General features: G+C 37.5%; 1 protein-coding gene across 2 annotated transcripts in view; it reads right to left on the bottom strand.

The window, feature by feature from the left end:
* Positions 1 to 11841, bottom strand: part of ZNF385D (zinc finger protein 385D) — a 990373-nt gene extending 978532 nt beyond the window's left edge. For both annotated transcript variants that reach the window (XM_005545658.5, XM_045385203.3), the window contains exon 1: positions 11509 to 11841. In XM_005545658.5, the coding sequence (XP_005545715.2) occupies positions 11509 to 11614 (106 nt within the window). In that variant the 5' untranslated portion in view covers positions 11615 to 11841. The remainder of the gene's footprint in view (positions 1 to 11508) is intronic.
* Positions 11842 to 13894: the final 2053 nt, after the last annotated feature.

Raw genomic sequence — 13894 nt, 5'->3', positions numbered from 1 at the left:
CTCCACTGTGTTTTCTATATACTTGATGATAATCATCCAAATTTTAATAATATATTACTATTATCATTTCTTAGACTCAATTTATTAAAACCTTAGTAAGAGCCAGCTTCCAAGATTCATGGCTGTTTATTTTAGTAATAAAGTAATGACATGAAGTCTTAAAAAACTCTTTCAAGTTGGAACAAACACCAATGCCCTCATATGCCCTATTTGCAGTAGGGAGCTCGAAGGGTGCTTTGTGTTGACATACATTGTCTCACTTCTGTATTCACGCTTTAACTGTTAGAAACAAAGAAACAACGCTTCATTTTTAATGTTTAGACTCCCCTTTAGTGGGAATTTATGAAACAGAAATGAGTAACTGTATTCCTACGAGATGCTATTAATCGAGGCAATCACTCTTTCCTTCAGGTTATAAAAATTGAGAACCTTCTAATATTATTTGATTAGGTGACCCCTCTAGAGATTAATCACTATTATTACCCAAACCTTTTATTATTCTGAAACACAAGGTCGATTATTAAAATATCCCATTTCATTTATGAGGATAAAAAGTCACAGCCTTTGCTGCTCAAAACAAAACTAGTTGATGTTGCATCACAAACACATCTGGGAAAGTAGTTAAGTTGCCAGGTTTTGAATTATCAAAGGGATGATGTGAAAACAAGTTCATTGAATAACACAGAATTTCCAAACTCAGCTAATGGACAAGATGATTCATTGTTCCGACGTGGCAAGACCAAATAGAAAGCCAACAACTGGGAAAGGACAAAAATGCAGAGACTGGAAACTTTCAAACTTGGGCATGGAAAGCAAGCAATTTGCTGTAATCAGAATGTAATAAGTAGCATTAATTTATAGGAAGATGTCTTTTAGAGTACCAAATTAGCTTAATCAATTTAGAAACTTATTAATGGCCCTGACAATTTTCCTTAAGGACCACATCAAGGTACAAAACTGTTAATGTCACTTCAGCATTCGCATAAAAGTAGGTTATCTTCACATCAAATCTGACTATGGTTATGAAGCCTATCTTGGATGCATTTTGAAGCAGTTTTCAAATTAAAGTTTCATTAGTGCTCCCTTAATACTGTCATTTATTGATTGTTCTCATCTCCATTCCATTCATGTAATATCATTTTCCTCCAGTAAATCATTCCAATGTATGATAGACTTAGCAGAAGCTATTTCTCTGTATATGTGGAAAGAGAAGGAAACTATTCAGGGAAGCAGAGAGAACACCAGGCTTTGAGTCAAAAATAGTTCACTATTTAATGTTGCCACCCACAAATTACTTGATCTTGGAAATCACTTGACCTTAGTTTTGCTTCCTTATCTAAAAAAAGAAAGTAGCCAATAGTAATGCCAACCCACCAAATTTGTGGGAAGAAACAATAATTCCAACAGTAACTTTTGTGTTCTGTGAAATACTGTTTCAACGTAAGTTTTTAGTATGTGAACTAGTAGGAAAAAATAAAAACATTTTGCTCTAAATAGACATAGAAATGTAAATCCCATCATTTCTAATGGCAGACTTTTTTATTATTAGTTATAATTATATTATTAATATATTAATATGGATGTATGCTATTTTTTTCAAATCCTTTATGCCTGCTAAAAATTCTGAATTATGGAAACTTTTACTTTTGTTAAGGGCAACTTTTTAAGAAAGGAATTCTTTTTCCTGACTTTTTTTGTAGTGGTTCTTCAATTCTTGAAAATTTAAATTAAAAACACATGTTCTAATTTACGATCTAAAATGAGAAGACTTTATTTTTAAGTATCATCTCTTTAGATTTACTTGTATTGATTTTTATTTATGAAGGATCAATGTGGAATATATTGGTTTAGACATAATTTCTGAATAATTAAAAATTATGCCACTAATTAATAAAAAATTGTTACAGATCCAACCGTTCACCAAATTCCATAGGAACTAAAAAACTGTATATTGACAGCAATTTTCTAAAGTCAAACTCTTCTTCATGAGGTCCTAAAATACTTTTTTAACTCAATCTACTAGAAGCTGTCAATTAACCAGTAATTGAGATGTATCTACTTTATTTGGGAGAGAACAAATGGAAAGCCATATCAAAACCATATCTTACAGAATATAGGTTTGAATACTTCTTTACTTATCTTTCCTACTCTTAAGGAAATTTCTCTTTATCATGAGCGTCTCAATGCTTAGCTTTTTAAACTTTTTAAAAGTGTAATTCAAATAGAGTACTGCATAGATTATATTTATACAACTCAATGAATTTTTACAAGGGAACACTCCTAGATGACAGAGTATTACGCTGTTTTTAAGGCAAATTGCAGAATATATTTAGACTCTGGATAGCTATTCAACTCCATTTTCTACAACCCCTATGTCCACCAGGCAGCAGAATTTAATTACTTGTTTCACAAATGTTTGGGGGCACCAACTTTGTTCAAGGCACTGACAGGCATTGCAAGAAAGAGTTATAACAAAACAAAATCTCTACTGTCACAGAACTCACTGTCGAGATTACTGATGTTCTACCAGATCAGCAAAGAACTGAATTATCAAGGGAAGTCCACCTTAGTTCACTGTACCCTACTTATTACTTCTCAATAAGTTCCTCTTTGGAGAACCTGAGAAATTGATATTTTCCAGGCAAGAGAGTATATCTCTGAGATGGCAGTAGAGGGCAAGGTCTACCGCTGCCTGGACCTTGACCACTACTGCCAACTTAGAGGTACTCTTTCTTTCCTGGAAGGAATCAATTTTCTCAGATTCCCCAAAGAGTCAAGCAGACCCCAGCTTCTAAACCATCACAAAGTCTATGAGCACTCAGAATTTGTCAGAATACATGAGCTCAAGCTTACTGGCCTGCACCCACTGTCAAAAGCATCATTAAAAGGTGCAAAATGGATAGGGCATTGTCTAAGAGGTATGTAGCCCCCTCATCATTCTAGAAATTAAAATGTTTGAAGTCAGACAAGGAGGCATCCAATAACTAAACTTCTTTATATTCTGTAAGTATGATTCCTATTCAAATCTTTGCTACATTAACAAGGATATTGCTCACTGGACCATTCAATTCCTTCTTTATGAAGACTCAAGAGAAACATTTTTTTTTTTTTCAGATTCAGTACCAAGAATGTTTTCTTTATCTGGAAAAAAAAATAGTCTTCTGATTATATCTGCTTCTTTGGGTCTAATGGCTGTTTAAAAACTTATGGTTAAATTGATGGACCAAGTCTGGTGAGTGTGTATTCTTACAGAACACAGGTTTGAGTACTTCTTTACTTAACTTTTCTATTCTTAAGGAAATTTCTCTTTACCATGAGTGTCTCAATGCTTCGCTTTTTAAACTTTTTAAAAGTATGATTCAAATACAGGGTACTGCGTAGATCATATTTATACAACTCAATGAATTTTTACAAGTGAACACTCCTAGGTAACCAACACCCCAAAGCAGGAAACAGAACATTTTGGCATCTTACCTTCTCCCTCAACATTAACCACAATGTGCTTATGAGTTAGCTTTGCTTAATATTGAACTGTACTTAAATGAATCACGCTTTATGGGGTTTCTACCTCTTGATGTTCAACATTGTTTGTGATAGTATTCATATTCTAGTCTGTAATTATAGTTATTTATTAATCATTCTAGGCTCTTTTTTTTTTGGAATTTGATTTAGTGATCCTTTATATACTTTTAAAGTCATCTTAAACCCATTATTTTAAAGAAAGGTTTAGAATAGGCAATGAGTTTGGGGATATGACATCAAAGGCACTGGCAACAATGACAAAAATAGACAAATAGGACTTTATGAAAATTTTAAAATTTTGTGCAAAAAAAGACATAGAAACAGAGTAAAAGATAACCACAGAGTGGGAGAAAATATTTACAAATCATATATCAGATTAAGGATTAATATCTAGAATATACATGGAACTCCTAAAATTCAACAACAAACAGCCTGATTAAAAATGCACAAAAGACTTGACTAAATATTGCTTTAAATGAGATATACAAATGGCTAGCTAGCACATGAAAAGAGACTCAACATCCCTAATCTTTAGGAAAATACAAATCAAAACTACAATTAGATACCACTTCACCCCCATTAGGATAGCCACTATAAAAAAAAAATAGAAAATATGCATTGGGGAAGATGTGGAAAAATTAGAAAACTTGTAGGCTTTTGGTGGAAATATAAAATGTACAGCCACTGTAGAAACAGTATGGCAGTTCTTCAAAGTATTAGAAATATTATGTCATCTAGCAATTCCACTTCTGAGTGTATTCCAAAAGGACTGAAAGTAGAGTCTTAAGGGATATCTGTTCACTCATGTTTATAGCAACATTAAACCGAAGCAGCTTTATCCAACAGCTAAACCAAAGCCATCTATGGACAGTTGACAAGAAATGCAAAATGTCATATTTACACACAGTGGAATATGATTTAGCCTTAAGAAGGAAGGAAATTCTGACACATGTTACAACATGGATGAAATCAAGTTATGTGAAATAAGCCAATTACAAAAAGACAAATACTGTATGATTCCACTTATATGAGGTACTTAAAGTAATCAAAATCAATCATAGAGACAGAAAATAGCATGGTCGTTGCCAGGGGCTGTGGGCAGGGAAGAACGGGGAACAACTGTTTAATGGATATAGTGTTTCAGTTTTGCAAGATGAAAAGAGTTCTAGAGATGGATGGTGGTGATGCTTGCACAACAATATGAATGTACACTGAGCTGTGCACTTAAAATGATTAAGATGATAAATTTCATATTACATATATTTTATGACAAAAATAAAAAAGATAAAGTATAAATAAGTAAACACTGTCTATTCACTGAGGGTGAAATATTAACTAATATCTAAGAAAAAATTTTGAAAAACAAAAAAGAATGCTAAAAAGTAGTTCTTACCTTTCTGGTTAAACCAAAGCCCAACTAACCAGAACATCTCATTAGTTGATATTTCTATGTAATTACATTATGTGGTCAGTCGATGAGATGCTTATCTTTCTAAACAAATTTTTTATTTACTTTTAAGCTTGTCCTTATTCTTTATCTTGTGTCAAGTCATATATGGTACAGTCAATCAGAGGAAGCAGAGTTCAAAATTTGGCCCTTCCCGGCTGTGTATATATCCTTTGGCATAGTTTCTTATCTCTAAAGTCAGTTTAGTAATACTTCCTTGCCCCTAAAATGCTGAGGTTAAACAAAAAGAGCCAACTACACCCAATACAAGTACTCAATACTAATAAGGTAGTCATTGTCTAGAGTAATGCTATTGTTTATACACTGGTCTTTACACACCATGAGGACAGGGTCTCACTTTTTCTGTCAACTTTGATATTCCCAGCATTAGCACTCTCCAGGTACACAGTAATCACTCATAAAATATTTATTGAGGGCATTATATTAGAGCAAAGAGAGCAGAAAATAATTGATTGCCCAATACATCTTTGATTCAAAATCTGATCAAAATTAAAACATATTAAAATAATGTACTTTAAAAATAAATTTCTGGTCCTTTCTGCATTTTTTACGTTTTACTTATGTCGGGTCTGCTGTCTTTTCACACATCAAACATAGTATTTTTTAAAAGATGATTATGGTGGACACAATAATGTACATCCTCCTCCCACTCCTGTAATCTTCAGTGCTTACTGAAAATACATTAGTTCCTAATCCTTAGAACCTGTAGATGATAACCTTATTTGGAAAAAGGGTTTTTCATATGTTATTAAATTAAGGATTTTTAAGTGGGGAGATTATCCTGGATTATAAGGGTAGGCCCTAAATGCAAATATAACTGTCCTTATAAGAGAGAACAAAGGGAGACCAGACTCAGAGAAGAAGGCAGTGAAGACAAAGGCTGAGATTGTAGTGATGTGGCCACAAGTCAAGGAATGGCAACAGAAGCTGGAAAAGGCCAGGAAAAGATTCTCCCCTAAAGCCTTCTAAGAGAGCAAATCTTTGCCAACATCTGGTTTTTGGTCAGTGATACTAATTTCAAACATCTGGCCTCTAGAATTTTGAAAGAATACATTTCTGTTGTTTTAAGCCTCCAAGTTTATGGCAATCTTGGTACAGTAGCCATGGAAAACTAATATATGATGATAATAAAAATGGCTAACATTTATGTCTTACTAGGTACTACACACTATTCAAAACACTTTACATGTATCACCTTATTCAGTCTTCAATCCGTGCTCTGAGATTTATTTTCACTAGTTTATAGATGAGGACACTGAGGCAAAGAGAAGTGCAATACATTGATTAAATTCTCACCACTTTTAAAGAAAATAAAACAAGGATTCAAACCCAGTCGGCCTAGTTCTCAAACTCATACTCTTAAAATGCTACACCATGCTAAATCACTATTTTTCTCTATGATTTAATGTTAAATTTTACTATGAATAGAATATACTATGAAGTCACTGTGAATGTAGAATTTATAGCCACCTGAGAACTCGGTCCAGTACATGGAACCTTTGTTCTTTAAATTCCAGGTGATTTGGATGACGTTAGGAAACTGAGACCGCTAACTTCTGGAAGTTGTATGTAACTAAATACAATTTTAAAATCTAGATTTTTTTCAGAATGCCTTCTGGAGTTTCCTGTGTTATTCTTTTGTTTAAGGAGCACTTGAAAGAAAAGACACATTTCATTCTTTTTTTCTCTCATTTCAGTTGAGGATAGTTGGGAGATTGTTGGAGAAGCAAAGGAAAAAAGTCTCTAATAATCTCTTCTATCATAAAAATTGCAGGGAATAACTTTTTAGTAATAAAATCAGAACACATAAGGTAACAAAAAAAGTTAACAGGGAACATCTGGCCTCATGTTATGAGAGACTCTCAGGAAAATCCTCAAATGGAGCTTCCTAACACTGTGGCATAATAATGTATTTTATTCTCATGGGGACAAATAGGTCTAATGATTAATCAAGGCACATCAGAATCAGTACTGTTTCCTGAAAGATGGGCTGCATAACTACAAGGAAGGAAAATGAAAACTCTCTTACTGAAAACTTCTCACTAAAAATACCTGTTTTGAAATGCAACATGCTGGCTTGTTTTGGTAGATATAATTCCATAAATAAAGAGAACTGTCCCTCTGTTTGCAAATAAGGCAAAAAAATTAAACATAAGGTAGGATGATATTATAGGTAAATAAATAAAGTAATTGAGCAATCTGAAGGTCTTTATCCTATTCTAAAACCGTGTTCTAGTATACTCGACTGATTTATCAGGAGGTTAGGAATAAGATACTCTTTGAGACATATCCCAATCTAGGCAAACTACTAGAAGTAGTACAGAATTCTCTGAATATGATTAAAAGCACATTTATAATAGGATAAAGGCCTTGCAAAATAATTTGATTACTCTCTGCCCCTGGCTGTCCTTCAACTTCCTCTAATTGCAATTTTTTTTATGTTAATCATGAGTTACTCCAAAATGGGGGGTGTCTTAATCAGTATGGGCTGCTACAACAAAATACTATGAACTAGGTGGCTAAACAACAAACATTTATTTCTCACAGTTCTGGAGGCTGTGAAGACCAGGATCTAGGTACCAGCAGATTCAACAAATGGGGTGGGCCCTCTTCCTGGTCTGCAGATGGCTATCTTCTTGCTGCATCTTCACATGAGAAAGAGAGGGTCCTCATCTCTTCCTCATCTTATAAAAGCACTAATCCCATTATGAGGGCTCTACCCTTATAACCTCATCTAACCCAAATCACTTCTCAAAGGCATCACCTTAAATACTATCCCATTAAGGGTTAGGGCTTCACAATATGAATTTGCGGGAGATATAAACATTCAATCCATAGCAAGAAGACATCACTAGTTTTATCAGGCTCTAAAAAAGTAGAAATAAATACATTTTTAATGTACTAGAATGTTTTAAATGATCTCCAGTGTGTCATCTACTTGTTCGAAACATAAATTACACTGGCAGTTTTTGGGTGTGTAATCTACAGAAGCTGATCTCAGCTTCCTAAGTGGCAATTTAAGCACTTGCTTGATTTTCAACTCACCGGCTTTATTTTATTCAATCTCTCACTTTAGAGTCCTTGTCAGAAAACTAAGAAGTACCATCCACCTTGAGTTCCAAGCTCTTGAAACATTCAAAATTACAGATCCTTTTCCAATATTAGTTTCTGCAATCTGGGATGTCAGTGTGACTCATGTTTATGGAGCTTAAATTACCTTTCAGAGATCTGGTTGTTCAAATCGCCAAATAATATCAAATAAAATATTAGTCTTGTGTGACTATGAAAAAAACATTTTTAAAACAGTAGAAAATACATACATGTGATTATAAAGCTAACCATTTATAAGACTCCCATTGTCGTAAAACATTTTGCAGTTTGACGATTCAAGTTCATAATTACTTTCATTACTTTAATACTGTTCTAAGGTTAAATATGTTAGCTACTATAGAAACTTCCTTACCTACTGCCAAAAATAATCTCTAGGCAAGTTATTATGAGACATGCAGATTTATTTGAAAACAGTAAGGTACCATGCAAATACAATGAAACATAGTAAGTTATCTTCAATTTCTCAAAGATTTTCTATTTTCCAAAGCTCCTCACAAATTTGGAATATTAATAGCATTAGCATCCCAATGGGTTTATACAACTTTTATTTGATAATTCCATTCATGTATGAATAAGATCTGTGACTTAAAATATATCATCACTCTCAAAATAAAGTATATAGTTAGTGAAGAAACATGACAACATTATCTTATTTGTTCTTACTCCTACTTTTAAAACCTCAAAATCTTTATAGACAGGTACTAACGTAGTAGCTGAAGAACTCATAAGTAGCTGAAGAACTCATAAGTAATGAGTTTATGAAGTTGGAGATTACAAGAAAATAATGGATGCTGTATATTCAGCTACCTGCATACACTTGGCAATGAGAAATGCAACATTTTAATTAAATTTCAAAAAAAAAAAAAAAACCCTAAGTTAGATGTGACTCATCTAATCTTTGTTACTATAGATGAAACACTATGTTTTCTTGAATTGCAAACATTTTCATTATTGAACTTTCGATGCACCTGGTAAATAGCAAATCACAGCAGGGGGAGTAATTGTTTTGAAAATACTGTTGAAAATAAAAAGGAAATTTTAAAACAAGCTGCTTGTACCTCTTAATGGAAATTTAAAATCCTGTCAGGATCTGAGCTTTAATTATAAGCTGGCTGAAATATGAAAGTGTTCATGTAGACCTCAGGATAACTCTATAGTCATACAAATACGATGTTAGCACCAGACGTGTTTGATGTTATAAATCACACATTGTTAAGACAAGGGCTATAATACAGCACTATTGATTTACAATAACAGGACTCAAAGAGCGTCATTCAAGATGAACACTAAGATCTCAGTGTTCTGCCCTCTCTAGAACTGGCAGGCTGAATTATATAAGTGCCACACAATTTTTATTTGATTTCACGTCTCAAATTCTGCATTCTGTTATATTAAATACCTGAAATGGTTGCATATGAATCAATCTATGATATTACCATCACTGTATGAATTTTTCATGGAATTTAAACTTAGAGAGGTATATTACTCTCATTTTTCAAGTAGGGCTCAAAGAGGTTGTGTAGGGGTTAACAACTGACTTTGGAGTTCTGCAATCTTGGATTACAAAAACACTAACTCTGGGACTTTTCCCAATTTAACATCTATAAATCTCCTTTTCCTTGTCTACAGAATGGAGATGGTAACAACGCCACCTTCTTGGGATTGTTATGCATTTACTGTAGCTGTAGAGTTTCGTGTTCAGTGAATGGGAAACACGTTTTAGGTATTATTAGTATTATTAAGTAACCCCAAAGATTCCTCAGTCACATTGTCGTAGAGCAAAAATAATTCAGAAGCCCTGATTTTTAGCTCAGGTCTCTTTCTCCTAACACAGACAACTTCCAGCACTTCATTTCCTTAAATCTGAGATAATACATTAACTCAAGATGTTTGTCCATTCTCCCAGTCTACATTTTAGCTCCATGAAGAGAGTGCTCAAGTTAATTTCTAAAAAACATCTGAAAAGAAATGTGAAGAAATTGCAGCAAACCCTGCACATGCTGTGTTGCATCAATCTACATAATTTGAAATGACCCATATTTGCCTTTCATGCTTAGAGACCAGAGTAGTGTGACTGAATTACCCAGCATAGGCCAACGAGTGGCACAACAACCCAGAAGGAGGGAGACCTTTCCAGTCGGTTTTAGAAAACATCGTGAACCAGAATTCAGTGGTCACCTGAAAGGCACATTTAAAAGACCAGCTAGCAAATAGACTCAGCAGAACACAGACGATTTCCCCATCACATTCCGGGAACACCGCAGGATTAGCATAGAACAGCGCCAGCTCTAGGGTCCTTAGTTACACCTACAGAATGTCAGATGTTCTTCTCCGTCAGTTCAAGGTTCCAGAATTGAAGACACTCCAATGCCCAGGAACCACGCATCACTCGTTTGAAATCACAGACCAGCTTGGGCTAAACCACCCATCAACACAATCTCCAGAAGCACATGAGGTGGACAAGCCCGACTGTAAGGAGGACTAATCTGGAATTGGGCATTTCACACAGAGTGACACCATTTTGGAGGCTGCAGGTGTCCTGTGACCCAAATTCATACGCACAATAAAACGCCTCCCAAGATGCAAGAGGTCAAAAGGTACACAACCCTGTGCTTTCTTCTAATTTGGTCCTCCAGGTACCCAATGGAAGCGTAAAAAGAGGCACTAGATGGCCAAGAAGACGATCAGATTCAGGAGCTCTGGCTTACACTCAGCCTCCCAACCCCACCCTAAATGTCAAAGTGATTTCCTTGGAGAGAGGCTTCATATAACTCAATAGCTTCTTATCCTGCCCTCAAAACGCGTGCATCTCTCTCTCTCTCTCTCTCTCTTTTTTTTAAGTATTAAAAAAAAAAAAAAAAAAAAAAAGAAAAAAAAAAAAAAGAAAAAAAGAAGAAGAAGAAAGGAAACGAAAAGGAAACAGGAAGCTGTCCCGCTGTGTTTCTTTATCCCAACAACTTCGCCAGGTTTCCCCCGAGGAGGGAGCACGCCTCGCATACACCCAATGGGAGACAGACAGCAGGACGTCCTTCCCGGGTGGCCCAGCCCTCGACTCTGGTCAGAACCAGGCTGACCTCGCCCCCCAGCCTCGGCCTTCCCTGCCCCTTGGTTCTCAGCAGTGAGCTGTGACCTGAGACCCTCAAGCTCCGCGCTCTTCACTCTGGCCCCGCAACCTCACATCTCCTCTCGGTGGCACCGAGAAGAGGCAGGGGGTGTGGACCGATGGTGCGGGATACCGGAGAGGTGGTCCAAGGTCTGGGCGGTGCGAATGTCCATTCCGTGCCCCCCATGTGAGCCCCAGCCCCTCGCGCCTGGTATCCCACAGAGGCGCAACCCTAGCTCTTTGCCCCCCGCCCCAACCAACTCCGCCACCTGAAACGAGACACCTCTTTTTGCGCTCAACTTACCGCGGCTGTGCTGAGCTTTCGGCGCCCCCAGGAGCTTTTCTCTCCTTCCTCCCACCGAGCTCTTCATTTTCCTGCTGGCGGCCGCCCGGCGCCCTGGCCCTGGCATCCGGGAGGAGCAGCCGCCGGGGCTGGCTGTCCCGGGAGACTCACGGCTGCCCTCCCGCAGCTTCAACGGCGGTGGTCGCCGCGAGCCCTGAGCCGCGGCCAAGGAGAACCGTCCCCGTTGCGCAGCGCGTGCTGTCCCTCCCGCACGGGCTGGAGGTGGCAGTCAGCGCTCCTCTGCCTCCGCCGCGCTCGCGGCGCTCCGCACAAGTCCCGAGCCCGCGTCAGCCCAGGTGCACCAGGCTGGGGAGAGGTGCGAGCCCACGCGGAGGGAGGGGCCCGCGGCCTGAGGGTGCCGGGAGAGAGGGAGACTGATGACAAGGAAAAAAGAAACCTGGAGACTAGAGGCAAGGAACTAGCTTTAATGGAGTGATTGGGTCGTGGGTGTTAAGGGGAAACACGGGGAGGCGAAGTGCATCTAGAAACTAGAGATACTGGAAATGAGCTTGAGTGAGCTGCTTTTTGAGTGAGGCTCGAAAACGGGCTTTCCTTTTGTGCTTAGCTCCTTTATCCTCCCGGTTTGGGTGCAGTACCTGACAACAACTTCCCCCACACTCTCAACTCTCATATTTAACTATAAATAACGCTAACCTCAATAATCTTAGACAGCAGATGCAACGAAATCTGGTGAAGCTACTGCAAGTATACAGGGGAGTCCCACATCCACAAATCCCACATGCCAATCCCTCTGGAGGGACCCATATCCTGCTGAGATTTCTGTCCCCTTACCTGTCTGTCTCCTCTCTCTCTCACAAGCACACGCGCGCACACACTACAGCACCCTAGGGATGAAATACCTTTTGTTGCTCTGCTCTAGGACCTAAAGTGGGTGTTTCTCAAACTTTACTTTGCACAGGAATAACCTTGGGATTTTATTACAGTTCTGATGGCGATCCAATAGGTCTGGAGTGGGGCCTGATATTCAGTATTTTTAATGGTGTGGCAGAGGCTGCTGATTCAAGAACCATATTTTGAGTTACAAAACACAAATGAACAGAATAAACCTGCTTTCTAATGTCAGCTGAGCCATTATTTGTAAGATAATCTGAAATAACAAAACAAGCCCTGTTTTCATGGGGTTTCATGATGCTATGGAGGCCAAATAACTTATGAACACAGTGCCAAAGGATAAAATACCCTACAGGCAAGCTTCTCATTATTGTTATTAATAATTGCTCCTGCTAAAATCATTATGAATACTAATGCTGATAACAGGGTAGAAAGATTTTGGTAATTCACCGCTCTACATATTCTCAAGAGAAGCTCTGAAAAACAATCCACAGTGACCACTCCACAAACACACCCTCATTTAGAAAGAAAATGTAAGTAATATCCTCTAAGGGGCAGTCTGTTCCTCCCAGGAGGCCATCGTTGACTTTTCCAGACATGCAGCACTATTCAAGTGTGCTTTAACAAGTAGCCAAATCACTTAACCCACAGATAAACAAAAAGAGCAAATGCCAAGAACAAAAAAGTAAAGACAGAAATATAGTCAACGCACCAAAAGATCTGTTGTGCTTTAATTAGCATGACTGATAAGTTAGTTTGATCCTTTCTCTTTTTCCATGTTTTCATCTGGATGCAAACACCCATCCTTCTATTTCAATTCAGTAAGTACTTACTAAGCCTAATTTACTATGGTAAAGGACTTTCCTGGGAGTGAAAAAAACTGGACCTGCGCCTGCTTTGAAGGAGAAATCTGACAACATACCAATAAGTGCCATATTAGGCAGACTATGGTGCTAGAAGAGAACACCAAACACATTAGCAAAGTTCAAAAGGCAGTGAAGTCTGGAGACACTTCATTGAAGGGAGGTCATTTGACAGAGGACTTAAAATATGATATGATTTTGTCTGACAGAGATAAAAAGGAAGGGAGTAGTCTACCCTTCTACCCAGAGCATACAGTGCATGGAGGAAGGTAGAAGAAATGATTTGGAAGATGTTAAGTGAGGTTCTAATTGCTAGCCTGGGCAATTTGTATTTCACTCCAGAAATGCTGAGCAGGGGATGTCCATGACCAGGAATGTACCAAAAAGATTAATTTGCTATAACAAGTTGATAAGATGATCTAGAACCAGAAAATAGCAGAGCTGTAGAAAGCATTCAGGAGGCCGTGGAAGCACTAGGTAAAAGATCATGAAGGTGAGAACAGTGATAGCAGCTGTGGAGAATGAAATACAAGGATGTTTAAAGAGAGACATTGCTGAGATGTAACTAACAACATGTAGCAATTACGTGAAGACACGTTTATTAAAGATATCTCTAACTTTCTGTCCCTGGA

Source organism: Macaca fascicularis, chromosome 2 (genome assembly GCF_037993035.2).
Source record: "Macaca fascicularis isolate 582-1 chromosome 2, T2T-MFA8v1.1".
Lineage (NCBI taxonomy): Eukaryota > Metazoa > Chordata > Mammalia > Primates > Cercopithecidae > Macaca > Macaca fascicularis.
The sequence above is the reverse complement of the archived record's forward strand: the minus strand, read 5'-3'. Positions and strand labels throughout refer to the sequence as shown.